The sequence below is a fragment of the Pygocentrus nattereri genome, chromosome 21 (assembly GCF_015220715.1).
Source record: "Pygocentrus nattereri isolate fPygNat1 chromosome 21, fPygNat1.pri, whole genome shotgun sequence".
Lineage (NCBI taxonomy): Eukaryota > Metazoa > Chordata > Actinopteri > Characiformes > Serrasalmidae > Pygocentrus > Pygocentrus nattereri.
In genome coordinates this window covers 23,886,104-23,907,975 of record NC_051231.1, presented here as the reverse complement: position 1 = coordinate 23,907,975, position 21,872 = coordinate 23,886,104, and the positions used below count along the sequence as shown (strand labels likewise).

Sequence of the window (21,872 nt, the reverse complement as noted above, 5' to 3'; positions counted from 1 at the left end):
GTATTAATGTACCTTTGTTCTGTTTTGTCACCCGGATCTTTGGCCAGTTTTGAAGGAAATAAATACATAAATATAGCCATTGTATTTATTATCCAAACCAGCTACTGAACCTACTTGTCTTCAGACTTTTTCTAATGTTGATCATGATAAAATAGTATTAAATCTGATAAAATATGTTGTCTGTTGGTACTATTTAGCCTAAAAGTATATTTTAAGTCAAAAGTTTAACTTTCTGTAAGGTAGCTTTCATAGGTATTAAATGATTTGGATGTCTGGTTCCTATCACCACCATTGCAAAGAGTTGGAAAGTTTCTCTTGAATGGAATATTTCACATCGAGCCACTTTGAATGACTATAATTCTGCAGAAATGTGAAGAATTCCCCTTTAAATCCAGTGGTTAATTCTTTAAGACACAGGCAAAAAAGCATCTATTTTTGCCGTTTGCTGTTCTCGTTCAATAACATGATGTATCAAGGCTTCTGTCTCATTTATTTTGATATGTAAACATGATCTAACAAAGCTGTAAATTTGCAGATTTTATGTCTTATTTTATTTCTTGCACATTTTACAATTTTTGCAAGCAAACAAATATACCTTGGGCTTTAGTTGTCTTTTATCATTACTCTGATGAAACACATCAATAATTAAGCCCTTAAAGTGATCTGTATTCTGTTCTGAATGTGTGCACACACGCTCAAAACCACCCACTGTATCCACCAATAAAGGCAGCATTGTGCTTCTTGTACGTAGTGAGAGAACAGTAGCACACAATAAACTTAAGTTCCATGTGTTGATCCATTATACAGTGACTGATTCCGACAGGTGCACATAACACTACTCTTTAAATGAATTTAAAGAAGCAAGGCTAATAATGTTTTTATTGGTCTCTGTGTAGGAGTTTGGGTGTTCATTGCTCAAAAGTGCGCTCTTTGACTTTGGACTCTTGGGAACCAGAACTAGTAAAGGTAAGGTTTTAATATATATATATATATATATATATATATATATATATATATATATATATATATATATATATATATATTTTTTTTTTTTTTTTTTTTTTTTTTTTAAACACATATATATATATATATATATATATATATATATATATATATATATATATATATATTTTTTTTTTTTTTTTTTTTTTTTTTTTTTTTTTAAGTTTACTTAGTTGATCACTTTCTTATGCGTTAATTCTATAGTCCAGTGCTGCATAAAGTCTAAAGACTTCTTATGAATCTCTGTTTTCACTCTTTTTCCTGCAAATTAGTTAATGTGTGAGGTTGGCAACACAGTAATTAATCAGATCTATGAGGGCGCCTGTGAAGAAAGGGGGCTGAAGAAGCCTAGCCCAAACAGCTCAAGGTGAGTCCGGCTACTGTGTCCTCTCAAGGACTAGCTCAAGGACTAAACAGTTGTCAATGCAGAAAACATTTTTCTAGGCCTAAAAGGATGCCTGATGTTTCTTCTCCAGGCAAGAGAAAGAGGCATGGATCAAAGCTAAGTACGTGGAGAGGAAGTTCCTGAAGAAGATGTGCGGCTCTGCAGCGCTGGTTGAGGGAGGCAGGAAGTCACATCACTGGCGCGTGAAGAAGTGCAGAAGAAACAACAGCTCAGTCCGAGCACCTAAAACCCGCCGGAAGTACCGGCACGATGGTGGGAGCATATCGCCAGGCAACCTCTCTGCAGGTAATGGACGTCTGGAAATGGTCATGCCTACCAGCATCCTACAGTGGTACAGCATTAGTCTCTAGCGTGAGATTTCCGGTTGAAACTCTAGGGAAACCCTGTTCTAATGATGTCTCAACCGAAGTTGAACCAAGTGTTAACCCCCTAAATGGCCAAGGCCCATTGGCACACTGAAAGTTTTATTACACACTTGTGTAACCTAAGAATAGCTGAGCTAATTTGTATTTAAGTCCCCGTACTTAATCAATAATAATGATCAGTATCTAATAAGCCTGGGACTTTAAGGGGTTAACTCATAGCATTACAGTGTAGCTTGCTTGTCAACTCTGAAAGCTTGACAAGCATGCATAAACAAAGAAGAATGGGCATATTATTTATTGAAGTAGAGTGTACTCATTACCTCTTTTCTCACTATCTTCAGCCGCTGCAGCCAAATTCCGCAGAGAGTCCCTATTCTGTCCTGATGAACTAGATTCGCTCTTCTCCTACTTCGACACAGGCTCTGGGCCCCGCAGTAAGTCATGACACCTCTTTACCATAATGGAAAAGAGCTAGTGATGTCAGTTATAAGATCCACTAACCTAATAGTTTAAAACAGTTATGTTCTACTCATATACAGTAAGCTTGGCAGGTAATATCAATTTAGACAGATTTGCATATTTCCCATAATTCTTTGTAAGACTGGAAATTGATGTTATAATCTTTGTGGCTTTCAAAATATGTGTGCATTGTAGTTAATTAGCTGGTGATGTTCTATTTGAATAGCCTACAATTAAGTGCAGACTTTTTAATTATACACATCTTTAAACTATCCCTTGATTATAATGATCGTACAAACTGAATGGTTAAATAAAGGCAAAGCATGAAAAAAAATCACGTCTTGTGAAAGAGAATGAAAGAACGATACCTCGCATTTGATAATGTGAATGACCCAAGGCAAATAAACAATCATATGCAAAATTTTGGACACATTTGGTCAAATGACATTTTTGTTGATTTTGTAATTGCAAAAAATAAGAGAATACATTCTCTTCCAGGAAAGAAGCTTAAATATGGCACTTTTCTGCACAGTTTCTATTTATTTGCTGAATTTAACATATTGGAAGAGGTACAAAAGAGGTACAAAACAGGCCAGCTAATCTGAACAGAGGTAATTTACATATATTGGTCAAAGACACAATAACAAAAGCAGCCTGTTTAATTCTAAGGGATAAAGAGAGGTTGTAAATCAAATAAAAATGCAGGATATATGTCCTTAAAATACAGCAAATAAATAGTAATTTGACCATAGGTGCAAAACCATTTGCATAAGATTGTAGAGAAACACTACACTCTCTAATTAGATAGTTGCAACTATCCAGGACATCAGTTTGTTAGCACTGTTGTGAGGACATTGTACGTTAGCTGCGTGTTTAAGGAGGCTGTGGTGTGAGTAACGTGTCCATGGCTTGGCGCTGATTGGCCCCGCAGGTCTCAGCAGTGACAGTGGCCTGGGTGGCAGTACAGACGGCAGCACAGACATCCTGGTGTTCGGTTCAGTGGTGGATAGCGTCACTGAGGAGGGTGAGTGCTGAGGCTGGAACGGCCAAGCTCTTTCTGTTTAATAACATTATGAAGTAAAAAAAACTAACAACATGAACAAATGTCAAGAATATCTCAGCCACCGTACATATTGGATTTCATGTTCTCTCTATCTCTCTCTGCCCCGTACAGAGTGTGAGGACTCTGAGGAGTCCAGTGGTGAGGTGGAGATTGAGCAGGAGACCTCAGATCCAGAGGACTTGCGTGAGCTGCATCCCGGAGCACTGCTCTATAAGGCCTCTCGAACTCGCAACCTGCCTGTAATGGCCGAAGCATTAGCTCATGGGGCGGACGTCAACTCTGTTAACGATGAGGATGAGAGCAAGAGCCCATTAATACAAGCTGTGATGGGGGTGAGTCACTCCCTTCTGTATCACTGTCACTTTGTAAAGCAGTTAGAAATATTAAATCTTAGGCTCTGCTTTATTTGGTGAAGCTTTATGAATCTTCCATCTTCCAACATGCAGCCAGGTTTGTGTAAGCTTCACCTTGTAAAGCCTAATATAATTTCTGTGCAACAATTACAAAAAGTCTTAAAAAAATAAAGTGTAATGAAACACATTAAATCGATCCACTAGTACTATATTTTATTATTCTGGTAATATAAAATGATCAGGGATGATATTTAGTCTACATTTACATCATTATTTAATTTTTGTGTCAAGAGAAGGGACAATTAATAACCTAGCTATATAGATCAAAAAGCATAAAAAACACTCAAAGAAACAGATGTTCAAATAGCTGTCTATACGGTTGTATAGATGATTGATAACATGATAGTACGGTTGTACAGGATATGTCAGTTGAAATGACATTACATTGGTTGACATGACACTGTTTAATGTTACCCTGCTGAATGTAATTTTGATGAACTGTTTCATGAAGCTTGTTTCACAAAGTGAAGACAGTTGCATCAAGTTGCAAGTGAACATTAGGAGGCGTTACATTATGCAACGTAATTTAAGTTTAATTTCATGTTTGTTTCAAGCAACTACAGCAACTAACCAGCCTTAAAAGTGTATTTATTGACATTTTGCTATACATTTGATTTACATTACATAATCACATAATTAATTATATAGTTACATAACACATTACATTCATATTTGATTTACATTTTGCATTGATAGGTCTGCACTGCTGATCTTTTTTATCCACACTGAATTGCTCTGCTTGTTTCAGTGATGAGTGAGAACTAATTAAACAAAATGTAAAAACAGGCATTTCAAGGCTTGCAAAGGTTTAAAAGCAGCCCAGTGTATTATATAATTCTGAACTGCTATATCTCCCTCTCTCTCTTGCGTTCTCCCTCCCTTTCTCTCCCTCAGGGTTCTTTGATAGCTTGTGAGTTTCTGCTGCAGAACGGCGCTGATGTCAATCAGAGAGACGCGAGAGGGCGGGGCCCCCTCCACCACGCCACGTGTCTGGGCCACACAGGGTGAGACTGAATGCTTGTATTGACCCTCTTCTCAGCTTAGATCTATATAGAAAATGTGATGTGTATGTACGCCTGATATTATTCCTCATGTTATAGGTACTTCTTGCCTGTGAATCTACATTTGTGTACTTGTTATGATGGAAAAGCACTAACCTCATAAAATGCAATTATCACAGTTTTCTTTTGCTCCAAATGTAGTTGATCAGCTAAGACACGTTTGGCACGTTTGGTGTCTGAAGTTTGCTTTTTTAGTTTTGCATTGGAGCTATGAGGCTAATGCTGCTAACATGTAATGGAAGCCTATACCTCAGTGAGCACTGTGCTAGTTGCATGGCTTCATTTATGACACTGAATAAAATACTGTTGTCTATAAAAATGGACAAAAGTAAATGGATAAAATTCAGGCTTCAGGGTGGATGATCAAAATAGGTGATGGATAATACAACTGCTTTAAGCTTTTATTTATGTTTTCTTCATTTTTAAAGATAACAGTATGTCATTCACCATCAGAAACCACATAGCCAAGTCTGTTTCAGATCTAGATATGATCTAGACATGCAGTTTGCTTAGTGCTAATCGGTGGGCTTATAGGCTTTCATTATGTATTAACAACACTAGTGGAGCTCCAAAGTTTGGACATTAAACACATCTTATATGATCAACTATATTTTTGGTAAGGGAAAAATTGTGTAGATTAGATTTTAGGGCAAACCTTTTGCTTTTTTATTTGGTTGCATGGTTGCATAGGGACTATGAGGCAGGCAACAGTGATTTACCCCTATAATATTCTGTCCACAGGCAGGTGTGTCTGTTCCTAAAGCGAGGGGCGTCTCAGACGGAAGTGGATGAGGACGGGCAGGACCCTTTGAGCATCGCCGTACAGGCAGCCAATGCAGACATTGTTACACTGTGAGTGTCTACTCACTGCTTCATATATTGACTTTGGGACAGTCTAATAATGTGAAGTATATTTCTTGACTTTTTTTTCCACTCTTTTTCTCTGCCTCCCTTGTTTTAGGTTGCGTCTGGCTCGGATGAACGAAGAAATGCGTGAGGCGGATGGACCCCTCGGCCAGCCAGGTCAATACCCCGGCAGCAGCCCTACAGAGCAGCAGTACAGGAAGTGCATTCAGGAGTTTATCTGCCTTACCATAGATGAATGCTAGGGGGCGCTCCTGAGCAGGGATAGGTCTGAGGGGACGGGGCAGCTTCCAGTATGAGTTACTATTATATAGCAGGACTTCAGCCTTTGTCTAGTTTTGGAACAATAATCTCTTCAGCCACATTCCTGATAGTTCTATCCCATGTTATATGATGCATTCACATCTTTAGGATGTCCACAGAACAAAACAGCACTGTCCACAAGGCATTTAGAAAACTTCATGAGCTACTGTTGCTATAGTAGCAACAACAGGACATTCAGTGTGGCTTACGCAATAAGCAAAGCCCAGCTGAATGGCTTAGAATGGATACAGGATGATGCTATGTCATTCAAGCTGAAATTAGGGCAGTAGGGTGATCATGTAGGGACCGCTGAATCTCATAGGAGCGAGTTATAAATAGTTTGGTACGCACATGAGCAGAAGCGTAGAATTATTTAGTCATCATGTACAAATATGACTGTGTGCACTTTTCCTACCGACAGTATTTTATTTTGTTTGTTTTGTTCATTGCGTTATTCTGCCTCGAGTGTGTGTTTTTTCATTGTGTTTTTTTTTATTTATGATGCTCCGCCCGGAGGACTAGTGCAATGGTAACTGGAATACGGAAAAATCTGTATCCATGTACATTTTCTCTATTCGTTAGAAACATAGCTATTTCAGTTTTACTAACTGGACTCTCTCTGGCCTTGCATTAATTAGCTTGTTCCTTAAGACCAGTTAGATTGGTCAGTTTGCCCCCATTTAAATTCCTCATGTGCTCAAATTACAGGTCTTTACAAGCCCTTTAAAGTTTTAGAAAGATGTCACTTCAACTAAATTATTTATAGAAGCTATGATAATACTTGTATGTTTTATATATTTGAATATGTATCCCCAAGTCCTCAAACTTCTTGTAATGTGATTTATTTTTCCAAGTTATGATGGAGCTTTTGTCCAGGTCAGTTGCTTTGAACAGTCAGTCAGTGTGTAGAGCAGCAGTTCGTTTCTGCATGCTTTCTGTTTGCCAGTTGTAAGCTGGAGCCAAACGTGCTTGCAAGCATGATCCCTTATGCTGGCCATCCGACCTCGTCGTTTTCTAGAACTGCATGACTTTCCGACGACATCTGATGATCCAGTTTGGAACACAGTTGCTTGAGATGTTTACATACGTCAGCACGAACTTTATTAACTCAGTTTCACCTCTCGGCCCTGGACGTTAAGCGGATCGAAGCAGCAGTTTAGTAGTATGGTCAGTTAAATGCATTCTAAGTGAGCAAAAATGAATATTTTTGAAGAAGCCTTTATACAAATCGCAAGGGACTACAATGAATTGGTGAAAAGCACTTTCTTTTCAGTATAAAAAGCATAAAAGTACCCTGAACTCTCCATACTGCATGTATTTATTCATTATCAGAGAATAATAAAAGTGCAGGTATATTGTCCCTGTATTAATGTACAATTTGAATGGAATTTTGGAACATTTCAATTGGCTCTAATTTTTTGTTTGTGAAACAGTGAAAATATAATATTATGATATGCCAAATTTTCACGACACACATATCATTTATCTGACATACGATAAGTTTATTAGACAAAACAGAACCAGTAGTGCCACATTTAAAAAACACTATGAATGAAACAATTATTATTATACATTATTATTCAGCATGTCACATACTGCACTGCTAAATCCAAATTCAACAAGAACAATTGTGCTCTCTTCTTAAAACATGCAGTTGGTTAGTGTTGTTTCAAGAACGGACAATATCCATGTTATGCCCAGAAAAGCATATTGTAACATATTGGGACATAATTTATCACAATAATGATAATGTCATATTGCCCAGTCCTAGCTCTAATATTCACACAACGTGAAGGGGCAGTTGGCATTTTCAAATGGTGTCCAAAAAAAGCATCAATATGCACTTTTAATATTACATTTTCCTTTATTTGTGTCTTTTTGAATCATTTGATCCCAAATCTGGTAAAAATTTAACATAAATGCTGACCATGTGGGGCCCATTCTGTTAGCAGCTGGTTAAAGTGTTGTGTCTTTGAGGGTGTATTTAAGATGGATCTGTATAATACTTCTGAATATCTGTGTCGTAAATGCACACCGACTGTTCTCGGACCCTTGCGCTTGACGTTAAACTGTGGTTCCTTTTGCTGTTCTCTTTGCAACAGTCTGTACAATCCGTTTTCATACTGTTAGATACAAGTCCTGTATTTGGAGACGTCCTTGTACTATTTACATGCCTGAATTCTTAAAAGGATCTTGTTTGTCTTTTAAAACACTGAAAAAAGATCAAAGAATAAAACTATGATGCTCTTGAGCTCCTTAACCTATTCTGCGCTTTGTCTTTCTTTCTATCTATACAGTCTGTGTCTTTGGTTTAAGTGTAATGCTACAGTGGATGGGTGTTGGGGTAGATCTCTCTGCTTTGCTGGACGAGGTTCATTCTCTCTTTCTAAATGTCTCGATCATTCTGAAACCTTGCCTATCAGTTATTTCTCAACTCTACATTATGGTGCAGGCTGTCTGAAGTGATTTGTTGTTGCATTTCACTCAAAACATGGAACTGATAGACGTTAGATTTCCAAAGCTAATGTAGCTAACAAGTAATGTAAGCTTATAGTCCATTAGTTCACTATTGTACAAACTGCATGCTTAAAACACCTGGATCAAACCATTGAGTTCTTAGCCTATTATTATTAGTAAGGGCCATCAAGTCACTTGGTGACCACAGGGATAGTGTTTTTCCTTGATGTTTTTTTTATGCGAGAAGTTGCTTGTTTTCTTGCAAAGCTCTCAAAAGTCTTTGCCAACATGAAAGTCCAAAGGCATCAGTATTTTCCATGTTCCGCCTGTTTATTGTCCAGCTTTCACATCCAAAAAGGTCCACGGAGATAACCACAGCCTGGACAATGCTGATCTTTTTTTGTAGAGACATTACATTTGAAGATCTTTTAAAGCCCCTTCATCCTTGTACTGCCGAGTGGCAAACTGTCGGATTTCTTGACTGCTGGATCCTTTGTTGTTGATAAGTGATAGAAGTAGGCAAAAGCTGTCCACCACGTCTATGTCTTCACCATCAATACTAAAGTTAGCAGTTAGTGAGCCCAAGTCATCTCAAAAAGACTTGTTATCCAGTTTCTGATACTAAAGTGGGCAAAAAGTAGGTGAAAAAGGGGCAGGAGCCATCTGGAATTCTGTTTCAGTTCACTTAGCAATGTGACACAGTTTGAGGCAAGTGTGTAATTTGGGAATGCCAACCTACAACGCTTGTTAGCTACATAAGCCTTGTAGCTGTAGTGCAAAAATAAAGAAGCCAAATTTCAGACATTTGTATGCATGAGTTCTTTTGTAATTTGGTGTTGATGCTGATTGTACTCCAGTTTGATGGCTTTTTGTCTTAAAATCCTGCATCATATACATCCAGTATAGCTCCTCAGATCAGTCTTAAATGGCATCTTGTCTTAAATCAGTTATGTTCTCTTTATAGACTCCAGCGGTTCTCTGAGCACTCGGAAAGTAAAGCACAAAGACAGAGTGAGTCATGTTACCTCCTCTTTTTACTCCTTTTTTGGTGGTGGTGTTATGGGTTATGAGGAGGTATAAACACAGTATATATTCTTAATTGCTTGATCATACTACAATACCCAGCATGCATTACATAAATATATCACTTCATTTACAACAGATGTAGCGATTGTTACATTTTTCATTTTGACTGGCATGTCCCTTTAAAGCAGTTTTCTCTTGGGCTAAGCCTTTCACAAAAACATGGGATATGAAAAGATATTTTTACACATTTGCATTCGTACATGCTTTCAGTCCTTCCTATATTCTTTGAAAGAATCAAGGTGCAGTAAACTCTGTTGGGTGTGAAACTCTTACTAGTTTGTGCAATGACTTCATTAAATATCATCACTGAGAGTGATGCAGAAGCTACATGCATGCCTGCAAATGTGCCACAAGGTGTTCGTCTGGGCCAAAATTCATCTGTTGCCCACCTGCTAATTTTGCATCCTGTTTTAGACGCCACCACGTTCAGTGACATCGCTGGGAAGTTTCCGCACGTGGCTCCAGACAAGCCCGAAAATGTGAGCGGCAGAAGCACATCCTTCATCATGACTGCTCAAACAGGCCTAATGACACTTCCATATGTGGGACCTGCTGCACTGAAAATAAGCATTGCGTTATATTTACGTCTTTCAAATGTGTACAGCACAGCCACGTGAACAAATTATGTAACATCAATTTTGTTTTTCGTTCAGTTATTTTGGTAGTTATTAGGTTGATGTGATATACACAATAAAAGTAACCAAGTGTGTCTAGAAGTGTCCAGAAATCCTTCTTATTCAGCTACTTACAGGTGCCCCTACTGCTGGCAAGGGCATTCAAGATGAAACGTGCCTGGGTCTTTCAGCACGACACTGATACCAAGCACACTGCCAGGGTAACAAAGGAGTGGCTTCGTAAGAGGCATTTCAAGGTCCTGGAGTGGCCTAGCCAGTCTCCAGATCTCAACCCCATAGAAAACCTTTGGAGGGAGTTGAAAGTCCGTGTTGCCCGCTGACAGCCCCAAAACATCACTGCTCTGCATGGAGGAATGGGCCTACATACCAGCAGCGGTGTGTGCCAACCTTGTAAAGACTTACAGAAAACATTTGACCTCTGTCATTGCCAACAAAGAATATATAACATTTTTGGTTATCTCAAGATCACAAGATAATAACAGCTTTGTTATCTTGAGATCGTCACTTAGTCATCTTGAGATCTCAAGATAACAGCTTTTGTTATCTGCAGATCACAGGATAACTAAGTTGTGATCTCAAGATAACAATCCAGAAACTTATAACTACCTCATGGTCTCTCTGGACTTGAAGGAGAAGACAACTCAACACTGAGCCTGAAAGGATGTGTAGCTGTCAAGAAGAGTGGCCAAAATAAATACCAAAAACTGCTATTATGTTTAGTTATTTTAGGCTTCTCAAAGTTTTCATTCAAAAATGCTGTATATTCTTTTGCAACATTTTTGAGTATAACACGTATTAGAAAAGAACAATAGCTGAAGTACAACGGAAAACATTTTTATTTTTCTAGTAAACATGGTATTAATCATAATACAGCACTGATATTTCTTGTTTGTGTAAAGCCCACTCCCAACGATGCATATCATTAAAAAAATTTAATTTTAAATTTAAATTTAAAGGCAATTAAAGCCTTCATATATTTTCTGCTTTCTTTTTCGGCGATGAAAAACATTGCTTATGGCCATTTTGACGGGAAATTGAATAAACGAAGGGTGGTCTCTGAATTTTGCACAGTATTGCACAGCTTATATAATTGCCACTGAAAAGCAATGCCAATAGAATGAAATACTCTGGAGTCAGAGAGATATACAGCATGTCAGCATTGGGCCTAGTGGAGCTGAACTCTTTGGAGTGATGGAGCTCCATTCAGTACCTGAGCTCACTAATGCCTGCATGGCTGTCAATCAAAATAATCTGAATAAAAGTGATTGTGTTATTAATGTGGGAAAGATGTTTTTCTAACGGATAACAGGGGTGAAAATTCGGGACTTGTGGTAATAGATATAATTTAAATGAAAAATTAGACTTACATCAAAGAATTATGAACTGCATTTGTGCTTTTATTGCATACACGAGACCTACACTGTCCAAGTATGAATAAGTGTCCCCTCACAGGACTTTACTGGTCTGGGTTTATTTACGCTTGACAGATTTCATTTGTAAATACAACACTTCAGATCCTCAGTATATAACATGCACAACATTTGCACATATTGGTCACATTTCAAATGATCATTACATGATTTCACTGGTTTGTTCAATGTTCTATGAAAATAAACATGATCATGACAGCGTGTGTAGCGCCTCTTTTTTGTGAGGCATGACAATACTGCTATCTTGTGGTCACATGTAAGGCAACAGCTGTGATCCTTCTAAAGCTCCTACTACATGCATGACATTTGGAGCGAATTTACATTTATATAATGTAATTATATAATTATTATTATATAATTATATAAACATACACATACAAAATGTTGTTTAACTGGCACTGAAGCAGATGACTCAACTGGACACTCCCTGTTCATGCAACATAGTCTTGGTACCTGTCATGAACACACGGAAGCAAGCAGAGCAACTTAAAACCACACTTAATTCAGAGTATTGATATTTCAATAACAGTAGAGGTCAAATTAAATTAACAACCAAAACCAAATTAAAGGGAATTTGATGTAGAGGAAATTTCACAAACACAAATATAGCCATTTTATTTACTACCTAAAACCACTAGTGAACCTACATGTGCCTTATGTGTTTTTAAATGTAATACTGATGATGATACAACAGTCATAAATCTGGAAAACTTTATCTTTGGGGACTATTTTGCCTCACAACGCTCTGCGTGTACAACTCCACCATGAATGAACTTAAATAAATGGATTAAAATACATTTTAAGACAAAGTTTTATCACTAAACTATGTCAAACAAGGTGTCAGACATCAGGCAGTGTATATCTAAGAATTTCTTTTAATAACTTTCTGTGAGGGAGCTTCCAGAGGCATTCAACTCCTCAGACGTCTGGTTCCTATCACCACCACAGTGAACAATTGTTTCTCTAGAACGGAGCTTTTCACATCAAACCACTGTGAGCGACTCTGTTTACCTTCTCAGCCGTTTAATAATGTAGATTTTTTTAATTAGTGGAGTTTCCCTTTAATACTCCGAAAAGCCCTCTCGCATAAAGCTACTAGGCTTACACGAAATGCCTACATTATATAACGCACTAAATAAATTCCGCACATACACAGTGAACTACTCGGCTACCTCAGATTTTAGCATCTCAGCCAGGACACGCGCTCTCGTCGTGAACGCGCGTAAGCGGCGGTGATGTAAACAGTAGCTAGGTTAAGCTATCCGTCTTAATCCAGCCGCTTTCCTCCACAGCACATATAAAAACACCGCTTGTCTGTCGTCAGACCCCAAAGCGTTGTCCCACTCTGGTTTGAGAGGTCAGTATCGGGCTCTTACTTGTGGTGTGTTTCACATAACGTGTTTCTTATGGCAGCAAGAGTGACAGTTAATCAGTTAACCGAGTGATGTTAGCCTAGCTGTGTTAGCCAACATAGCTAGCAGCAAATCGCTTTCGCTAAATAACGTTTGATAGAAAGCCAGTTAACGGATGGGTTCACTGTCTTTCAGACGATGTCATCAGCACTTAGAGACCCGAAACCCGCCTTGATCTTCTAAAAGTTTCGTTGCTGACGCACTAAGACGTTTTAAAAACTTTCTTCTTAAAGGTACTTTACCGTTTAGCTCTCAACGTGACACTAGCTTCCGCTGAACTAACATTGGAGAAAGGGCAATGAGCCTGTTTTCCCAACATCATAACTAGCTACTGTTTATCGAAGCGGATTCACTGTAACGGTAGTCAGTTAACGTTAGTTAACCAAATTCAAAGATCTAGTTAACTTATTGAGCAAAGTGTTCCAGGAGCAGCTATGACTGCAAATACTCTGACTCAGACCCCCCAGTCTGCCTTTCAAGCAGAAATTAATCATCAGTCCTGGGAAAAAACCTTGAATAATTAAATAATTACAATTAAATCTTAGGCTATTTTCAAATATGGGGCATATATTTCAGTTATTTTCAATCAGCATGCATGTGTGACATATTTAACTGATATATATATGCATGCTATATATTTAATTTTCTTACATACATGTTGCTGGTGTATTTAATTTTGCTTTAAAAAAGATTTTGTCATTTGTATCAGATGTATGTGCCTAATAAAAAAACATGGGTAATACATATATCATGGGTAATACGTATATGATGGTATATCTGTGAACCATATGTTATGCATAAAAGTGTTCACTTACCTATCAGATATATATGTATGGTCCATATATTTTATTTATATATATATACAGTACAGACCAAAAGTTTTCTTTATTTTCATGACTATGAAAATTGTAGATTCACATTGAAGGCATCAAAACTATGAATTAACACATGTGGAATTATATACTTAACAAAAAAGTGAAACAACTGAAAATATGTCTTATATTCTAGGTTCTTCAAAAGTAGCCACCTTTTGCTTTGATTACTGCTTCGCACACTCTTGGCATTCTCTTGATGAGCTTCAAGAGGTAGTCACCTGAAATGGTCTTCCAACAGTCTTGAAGGAGTTCCCAGAGATGCTTAGCACTTGTTGGCCCTTTTGCCTTCACTCTGCGGTCCAGCTCACCCCAAACCATCTCGATTGGGTTCAGGTCCGGTGACTGTGGAGGCCAGGTCATCTGGCGCAGCACCCCATCACTCTCCTTCTTGGTCAAATAGCCCTTACACAGCCTGGAGGTGTGTTTGGGGTCATTGTCCTGTTGAAAAATAAATGATGGTCCAACTAAACGCCAACTGGATGGAATAGCGTGCCGCGGCAAGATGCTATGGTAGCCATGCTGGTTCAGTATGCCTTCAATTTTGAATAAATCCAGACAGTGTCACCAGCAAAGCAACCCCACACCATTACACCTCCTCCTCCATGCTTCACGGTAGGAAGCAGGCATGTAGAGTCCATCCGTTCACCTTTTCTGCGTCGCACAAAGACACGGTGGTTGGAACCAAAGCTCTTCTGCTTGTTGCCTGTCCTTAGCAGTGGTTTCCTAGCAGCTGTTTTACCATGAAGGCCTGATGCACACAGTCTCCTCTTCACAGTTGTTCTAGAGATGTGTCTGCTGCTAGAACTCTGTGAGGCATTGACCTGGTCTCTAATCTGAGCTGCTGTTAACCTGCGATTTCTGAGGCTGGTGACTCGGATGAACTTATCCTCCGCAGCAGAGGTGACTCTTGGTCTTCCTTTCCTGGGGCGGTCCTCATGTGAGCCAGTTTCTTTGTAGCGCTTGATGGTTTTTGCGACTGCACTTGGGGACACTTTCAAAGTTTTCCCAATTTTTCGGACTGTCTGACCTTCATTTCTTAAAGTAATGATGGCCACTCATTTTTCTTTACTTAGCTGCTTTTTTCTTGCCATAATACAAATTCTAACAGTCTATTCAGTAGGACTATCAGCTGTGTATCCACCTGACTTCTGCACAACACAACTGATGGCCCAACCCCATTTATAAGGCAAGAAATCCCACTTATTAAACCTGACAGGGCACACCTGTGAAGAGAAAACCATTTCAGGTGACGACCTCTTGAAGCTCAAGAAAATGCCAAGAGTGTGCGAAGCAGTAATCAAAGCAAAAGGTGGCTACTTTGAAGAACCTAGATATATAAGACATATTTTCAGTTGTTTCACACTTTTTTGTTAAGTATATTATTCCACATGTGTTAATTCATAGTTTTGATGCCTTCAGTGTGAATCTACAATTTTCATAGTCATGAAAATAAAGAAAACTCTTTGAATGAGAAGGTGTGTCCAAACTTTTGGTCTGTACTGTGTTTGTGTGTGTGTGTGTGTGTGTCTTTCTGTCTGGGTATTCTGCAATAGTTGATTTCACATAAATATAATGGAGAATTTGGTCTTTATGGAAAGAATAATTTATTCCACAGCTTCTACAGATGCAATGTTGTCTTTTTTCAGATGAACAGTGTGAACAAGAAGGCACCCACGACAGCAACACAGCGACTAAAACAAGACTACCTCAGAATAAAGAAAGACCCCGTGCCTTACATCTGTGCTGAACCACTTCCCTCAAATATCTTGGAATGGTACTACTTCATATTTAGTTCCATCCATGAAAAGCTGTATGGCCACATCTTGTGATACACCACATAATCAAAACAGTAGCACGTTTTAGAGTTTGGCCTTAATGTATCTGTTTATCTTGAGCTCTATAAGTCGAGCAACAGGTTTGATCAATGAATTACTGTAAGCTGTGTTTTAAAATGAAACATATATAATTAGTCCCTTTCTGTATGTTGAAGTTTCTCATTATGCCACAATTCCTGATCTAGGCACTATGTTGTTCGGGGACCAGAGAAAACCCCATATGAAGGTAGTGCAGTTTTTTAATTTCAGTGATACTGCTGTTCGCTTGAGGCTTTTTGAACATTCAGGCTCTTGCATTTAGGTCATTTGTGGTCCATGCTCATCTTGTTACCTGGAATATTAGAAATGTAGCTTCATCTGAGCTCTTTTCCCTTGTTACTTTTAAGGGGGATACTATCATGGAAAACTGGTATTCCCACGCGAGTTTCCTTTCAAACCACCTAGTATTTACATAATAACCCCAAATGGGAGATTCAAGTGCAACACAAGGTAAGACTTTCGAAAACATAAGCGGCATCAAAATTTGTTTACAGAAGAAGCCTTTCGTACCTCCTCTTGATTTGGTGTTTTGACTGCTTAGGTTGTGCCTTTCCATTACTGACTTCCATCCGGACACTTGGAACCCTGCATGGTCTGTCTCCACCATCCTCACAGGGCTGCTGAGTTTCATGGTGGAGAAAGGCCCCACGCTAGGAAGCATCGAGACATCAGATTACACTGTAAGTACAGGGTTTCAGGTCACTCACTAAGCCTGAAGTAGTAGAAGTCTGCAAAGAGAAATTCCAGTTTTTTGGTAAATATTATTGCACATTATTATGCTGACAGCCAAGTAAAACATTGTAAAGGTGAATTCTCTTGATTTTTTTTTTTTTACTGCGTTCTAGAGAGACACACTGAATTAGAATTAATGTTTGCAGCAATAGTGAAAGGAATGAGGTGTCTGAGGAGTTTAATGCCTCTAAAAGCTCAGAAAGTATTACTTGAAATTGTTGTGAATATGCTGCTTCATGGTTTTGGCCCCAAAAATTAAATTTTAAAATCCATTCAGCATTTGCAGTAATGAGGTACAGGGAGGGCATTGTAAGGCAAAATAGTCCCCAGCTTCTTTTTCAGATTTACTGTTATGTTACTATTATCAACATTACATATGAAAGATTTTTTGCCTGGCTGTATTTGCTTGTGGGTGTAAAGGGTTTTGCTATCAACCACTCTGAATGACTTTGTTTACATCTTGATTGAATTATGCAGAAATGTTAAAAATCTGTGGAATTCTCCTTTACAAGAAGCCATGCATTAAAGGGTGCTGTTAGGTGCAACATTGTAGCAGAGGTTTTATAAAATGGTGACAAAACATAATAGATAAAATATACCATAGTGTAATAAATTATTTATAATTACAAATATTAATAGTAATAATAGCAATAAGCAGTTCTTCCTCTAAGCAATGGAGCCTATTAACTGGTTGCCAAGTCAGTTTCCAAGATGGTTACAATTGCACGATAAAATGTGAAGTGTGTTCTCTCTCTATAAAGGATGTGATATGTGAACTTATTTTCATTTCCAAAATCAGCAAAATGTAATTTGACCAAGATGTTAAAACGTTTGCAACTGTACAACTTCGGCTCAAACTCTCAGATTTTAGAATCAGAACTATTCGTTTTTTATATTCAGCACTGTGTATGTTTTTTCTTGTTTCTTCGGCAGAAAAGACAGCTGTCTGCGCAGAGCCTGGCTTTCAACTTAAAGGACAAAGTTTTCTGTGACCTATTTCCAGATGTTGTTTATGTGAGTCTTAAAACTGCAAAATTAAAAAAGAATATATATATATATATATAGACAACACTACAGAAATGAAACTTGGATATAACAAAGTAGTCAGTGTACAGCTCTTGTATAGCAGTATACATTTACTGTCCTCGAAAATAACTCAACACACAGCCATTAATGTCTAAATAGCTGGCAACACAAGTGAGTACACCTCACAGTGAACAAATTGTGCCATTGTCCCTCGTTGGTGTCATGTGACTCGTTAGAATTATATGGTTCCAAGTGCGAATGGGAAGCAGGGCTGTTAAATTTGGTGTTTTTGGGTACAATTCACTCATACTGGCCACTGGATATTCAGCATGGTACTTCATGACAAATAACTCTCTGAGGATGTGAGAAATAGAATTGTTGGTCTCCATAAAGATGGTCTAGCCTATAAGAAGATTTTTAACACTGAGCTATAGCATAGTGGCCAAGGTCATACAGCGGTTTTCCAGGACAGGTTCCACTCGGAACAGGTCTCGTCAGGGTCGAAAACGTCCCACGTGTTCAGCGTCATATCCAGAGGTTGGCTTCAAAGAAGAGACAAATGAGTGCTGCCAGCATTGCTGCAGAGGTTGAAGAAGTGGGAGGTGGCCGTCATCCCAGAAGAAAGCCCACAAACAGTTTGCTGAAGACAAGCACTTAAAGAACATGGATTACTGGAACCATGTCCTGTGGTCTAACAAGACCAAGATAGACTTGTTTACTGCTATACAAGCTGTGTGCTGTCTACTTTGTTATATCCAAGTTTCATTTCTATAGTGTTGTCCTATGAAAAGATATGATAAAATATTTGCAGAAATGTGAGGGGTGCACTCACTTTTGTGTGTGTATACACAAATATATACTCAATAACAATACACATATATTAGTGTATTATTTTTGCTTATATTGACGAAAAGAAAAAAAAAAATTTTAAGTGATATTTTAAATAATATTATAAGTACAATATAAGTTTTTATTCACTATGCTTTTAAGTGTCTCCTGTTTATGTGTGCTTTCAGGAAGCCTGTCCTTGCTTATGCAGCTGTGCCTACTAGAACTTTAATTTGTCATTTGCAGGAGATCAAGCAGAAGCAAAAGACTCAGGAGGAGCTCCGTTCACGACCAAAAACTCTCCCACTCCCAGACGTGATTCCAGATGGAGACCAGGGCCATTACGGAATAGCAGCACTGAACGGACACGCACCTTTTGGTGTAGCAGCAGCCCCTCAGCCGCTTGCCCTCCAGCAGGCTAACCGTAACCACGGACTCCTTGGTGGAGCGCTGGCAAACCTTTTTGTAATAGTTGGTTTTGCTGCCTTTGCTTACACGGTGAAGTATGTACTCCGGAGCATAGCCCAGGAATGAGACAGGACTTGCTCGGGCTGAAGCCACCTTTGTGAGTATCAAGTCACAAAAGGGAGCTCCTGTTCCTGCCAGGAAAAAAACTGAAACAACAAACCTGATCCACCCTTCTACGAAGCTGAAGAAGATCAGGGTGCTTTTTTTTTTATTAGCGTACAGCAGAAGCTGTCTAGGCTGAAGGTTGTTCACCATCTCTGGACTGCGTCAGTGCCTCAGCACATGGCCACATGCTTTTAAAAAATGATCAACAAGGGCCCACATACCTGGGGCAGTGTTCTTTCATTAGTCATGTTACAGAAAAAAGTGTTTTGTCAGTTTAAACATACAAGACCACTTTCAAATGAGGAATTATTTATATCCACAGCACCTCTATTTACTATTTATGGTTTCCTTTGTGTGCATCTCCATTTGTCCCCCTTGATTTCCATTGATTTATCACATCTGATTTCTCTGCGATTGGCTTGGAGGTAAATGTTTTTACATTTTTTTGTGTATGATTTTATTGCTGTAAACTTCTATATATTATAATATAGAAAGATATGGGGAATATAAAGTGCTATCAAAAAATGGAAATTGATTAGTTATACTCATTTTGTCAGGCAAGAATCAACTGTGGCTTATTTCTTTGCACTTTGTGAAAGCGGTTTAATAAAGTGTGATTTGATTATTCGATTAAAATAATAAACAGCATCTTTATTGATAGAGATTTTGGATCTCACTAAGTATCTCTAATAACTGTGTAATTACATGTGAACAGCATATGCAACGACAATGTAACTACTAACGATTTAGACACATAGATTACAGACGTGCACCTTATGTAATTACACAGGTGTGTCTTGATAGTTGTAACAGCTTATTCTCTCTTATGTATTTACACATGGGTAATAACAAAAATCTAATTACATTTGTAATCAGACTGAACAGCAGTTTTTCAGAAGACTTTTCCAGCAGTTAAAGGAAGTATGTGATAACTTACATTAAGACAATAGTAACACTGTGTCTGTCAGCTTTCCTAACATTTAGTTAGTGTTTATGTTGCTAGTCCTGTGACATTGTAACCAGTTTCGTCTTTAAACCGTTCTGTATATGTGACAGTACAGCAAGCGTCCCCTCATCTTAAAATGTAACTTTTATGACATCACCTATATAACAACTACACAGGAACTGTCCACTTTAACACTGCACTACAGACACTACACGTTCCTGTATAGAATATACACTTGAAGCAAAACAGAAGTTGATACATGTGTGATTACATAGGCTGTACTTCTGTAATCCATCTATAACATTAACCAAATGATCAGCAGTTCGTGTTGCTGCATATGTTATTCATGTGTAACTACACAGTTGTTAGAGACTCAGTATAAAGGGGGACCAGATTTGGTTCCTTTGTGCTTTTCATCACAGTGCTGCAGTAACAGCCTCCACTTTTCTGGGAAGGCTTTACACTAGATGTTGGAATATTACTGATTTGATTGCATTTAGCCACAAGAGCATTAGTGAGCATTAGTCAGGCACTGATGTTGTTTGATTAGCTCTGTATCACGAATGTCACTCCAGCTCACTACAGCCCAGTGCAGGGGCGCTTTATACGCTTGGCACTGGGCATGGTGACCTTGGCTCATGTTGGCAATGCTTTTCCATTAACATTATACAAACCCTATTTCTGGACACTTGTAAAATGCAATAAAAACTAGAATCAGTGAGATCTAGATCTTGAATCTTTGTTTATTTTGCCCCATCCTGACTTTTTTGACGCTTGCAGACACCAAATTCTAAAATTGTTAGTTTGCAATACAGTTAGGTTGGTCAGAGAAAACACTGGAAATCTTTTCTTACTGCAAGTTGGTGGCAAGTAGCTGAATTCACTAATTAGAAGGAGTGTCTGGATACTTTTGGACATTTTAATGTAGTTTTACTTTCTTTTTTCAGCAGATCTTGAGTTATGAAAACCAAAAAAGTCACTTATTGCAGTTAAGAAAATCCACTGTTTTGCCCAATGAGAGTAACCTGTAAAGGCACCAACTCTTCTGTTGGGAACTTTCCTTCTCACTGAATACTGGATTTTGTTTATAATGCTAAATCATAGATTATGCTACAAACAAGCAACCAAGGCCTTAGTCTGGTACTGCAGGCTTTTTATTATCATTCAACCCTTGACAATCCCAAGCTGTGCAAGATTTCTCCTGTTGGGGAAAGATTAGTGACCAATATAATTCAATCTCAAAGCGGCTTAGCGGACGTCTATAGATAGCTTTGTGCTGCGCGTTCTAAGAACAAGTCCATTTCTGAGAACCTCCAGAAACATATTAACCACTGTTTTACCACTTTTACAGCCCCGCCGTGCCTCATTTCTCAGTGTGAGTAGACGGTCCTGCCATTGTGTGTTTTTAGTTTATTATTTTAATCCGGTCAGTCTGAAAAGGAAGCGGCTCACTCGAGGTGTCTTTCCATTATGAACGTCAAACGCGTTGTTTACAGAGCAGCCTTAGTAACCGTTACCGAGTAACTAATGCAGTGGGAGAGCATTTTTCTCGGCTGCCTACATCAGCTCTCATTTGGTAGTCACGACACAAACACGAAGCAGTGTTTTCACAACGATACGGGTAAACATCCTCATTCAGTGAACTACGCTCGCCGGTATTTTCCAATCCGTGGCCTTGCGTAACATTCCTCTCAGTTCACGTTACAGGCAAGTGATGGGAAGTTCGATTCAGTTGAGCGAGCCGATTCCTTTGAGCAGTCCGTTTCGTTGAATCGAACGCCGCGATGAATAGTGCAGATAATCTTAGTTTAATCAGCGCAACGTTTAGAAAGTTGATCAAGTGAACTTTATTTTCATTTAAATATGCAATGTCACTCTTCTAAGCTCACTATGGTGTCAAAATAAAACTTTTCAGTGTGTTTGCAATGGTGCTTATGAGAACAAGGGTTAAATAAAGTGACTATATAGTTGTGTTGTAGACATAGGCAACATAACTGTATGGACATTTTTCTTACTATCCATGATGCCCAGTGAAGCTACATGTGTCTTCTGAGTTGTTATG

The 21,872-nt window shown here is 38.5% G+C and overlaps 2 protein-coding genes across 4 annotated transcripts in view; both read left to right on the top strand.

Annotated features, from left to right (window-relative positions):
- Positions 1 to 8,196, top strand: part of acap3b (ArfGAP with coiled-coil, ankyrin repeat and PH domains 3b) — a 104,819-nt gene extending 96,623 nt beyond the window's left edge. Inside the window, exons 16-24 of one of the 2 annotated variants that reach the window (XM_037532403.1) lie at positions 897 to 966; positions 1,275 to 1,369; positions 1,479 to 1,693; positions 2,115 to 2,207; positions 3,164 to 3,256; positions 3,407 to 3,627; positions 4,603 to 4,712; positions 5,511 to 5,621; positions 5,731 to 8,196. In XM_037532403.1, coding sequence (XP_037388300.1) covers positions 897 to 966; positions 1,275 to 1,369; positions 1,479 to 1,693; positions 2,115 to 2,207; positions 3,164 to 3,256; positions 3,407 to 3,627; positions 4,603 to 4,712; positions 5,511 to 5,621; positions 5,731 to 5,878 — 1,156 coding nt within the window. In that variant the 3' untranslated portion in view covers positions 5,879 to 8,196. Of the gene's footprint in view, positions 1 to 896; positions 967 to 1,274; positions 1,370 to 1,478; positions 1,694 to 2,114; positions 2,208 to 3,154; positions 3,257 to 3,406; positions 3,628 to 4,602; positions 4,713 to 5,510; positions 5,622 to 5,730 lie in introns of both variants that reach the window. The other variant, XM_037532401.1, reaches the window with a different exon arrangement.
- Positions 8,197 to 12,703: 4,507 nt separating this feature from the next.
- On the top strand, positions 12,704 to 20,537 carry LOC108436265 (ubiquitin-conjugating enzyme E2 J2). 2 transcript variants are annotated; one of them, XM_017712663.2, is made up of 8 exons: positions 12,704 to 12,901; positions 13,092 to 13,189; positions 15,478 to 15,605; positions 15,852 to 15,892; positions 16,053 to 16,155; positions 16,247 to 16,385; positions 17,371 to 17,451; positions 18,538 to 20,537. In XM_017712663.2, exons 3-8 carry the CDS (start codon positions 15,478 to 15,480, stop codon positions 18,823 to 18,825), a joined length of 780 nt encoding a protein of 259 aa, XP_017568152.1. In that variant the 5' UTR covers positions 12,704 to 12,901; positions 13,092 to 13,189; the 3' UTR covers positions 18,826 to 20,537. The 2 variants fall into 2 exon arrangements, with proteins under 2 accessions (XP_017568152.1, XP_017568145.1); XM_017712656.2 differs by lacking the exon at positions 13,092 to 13,189 and having other exon boundaries at positions 12,709 to 12,901.
- The last annotated feature ends 1,335 nt before the right edge of the window (positions 20,538 to 21,872 follow it).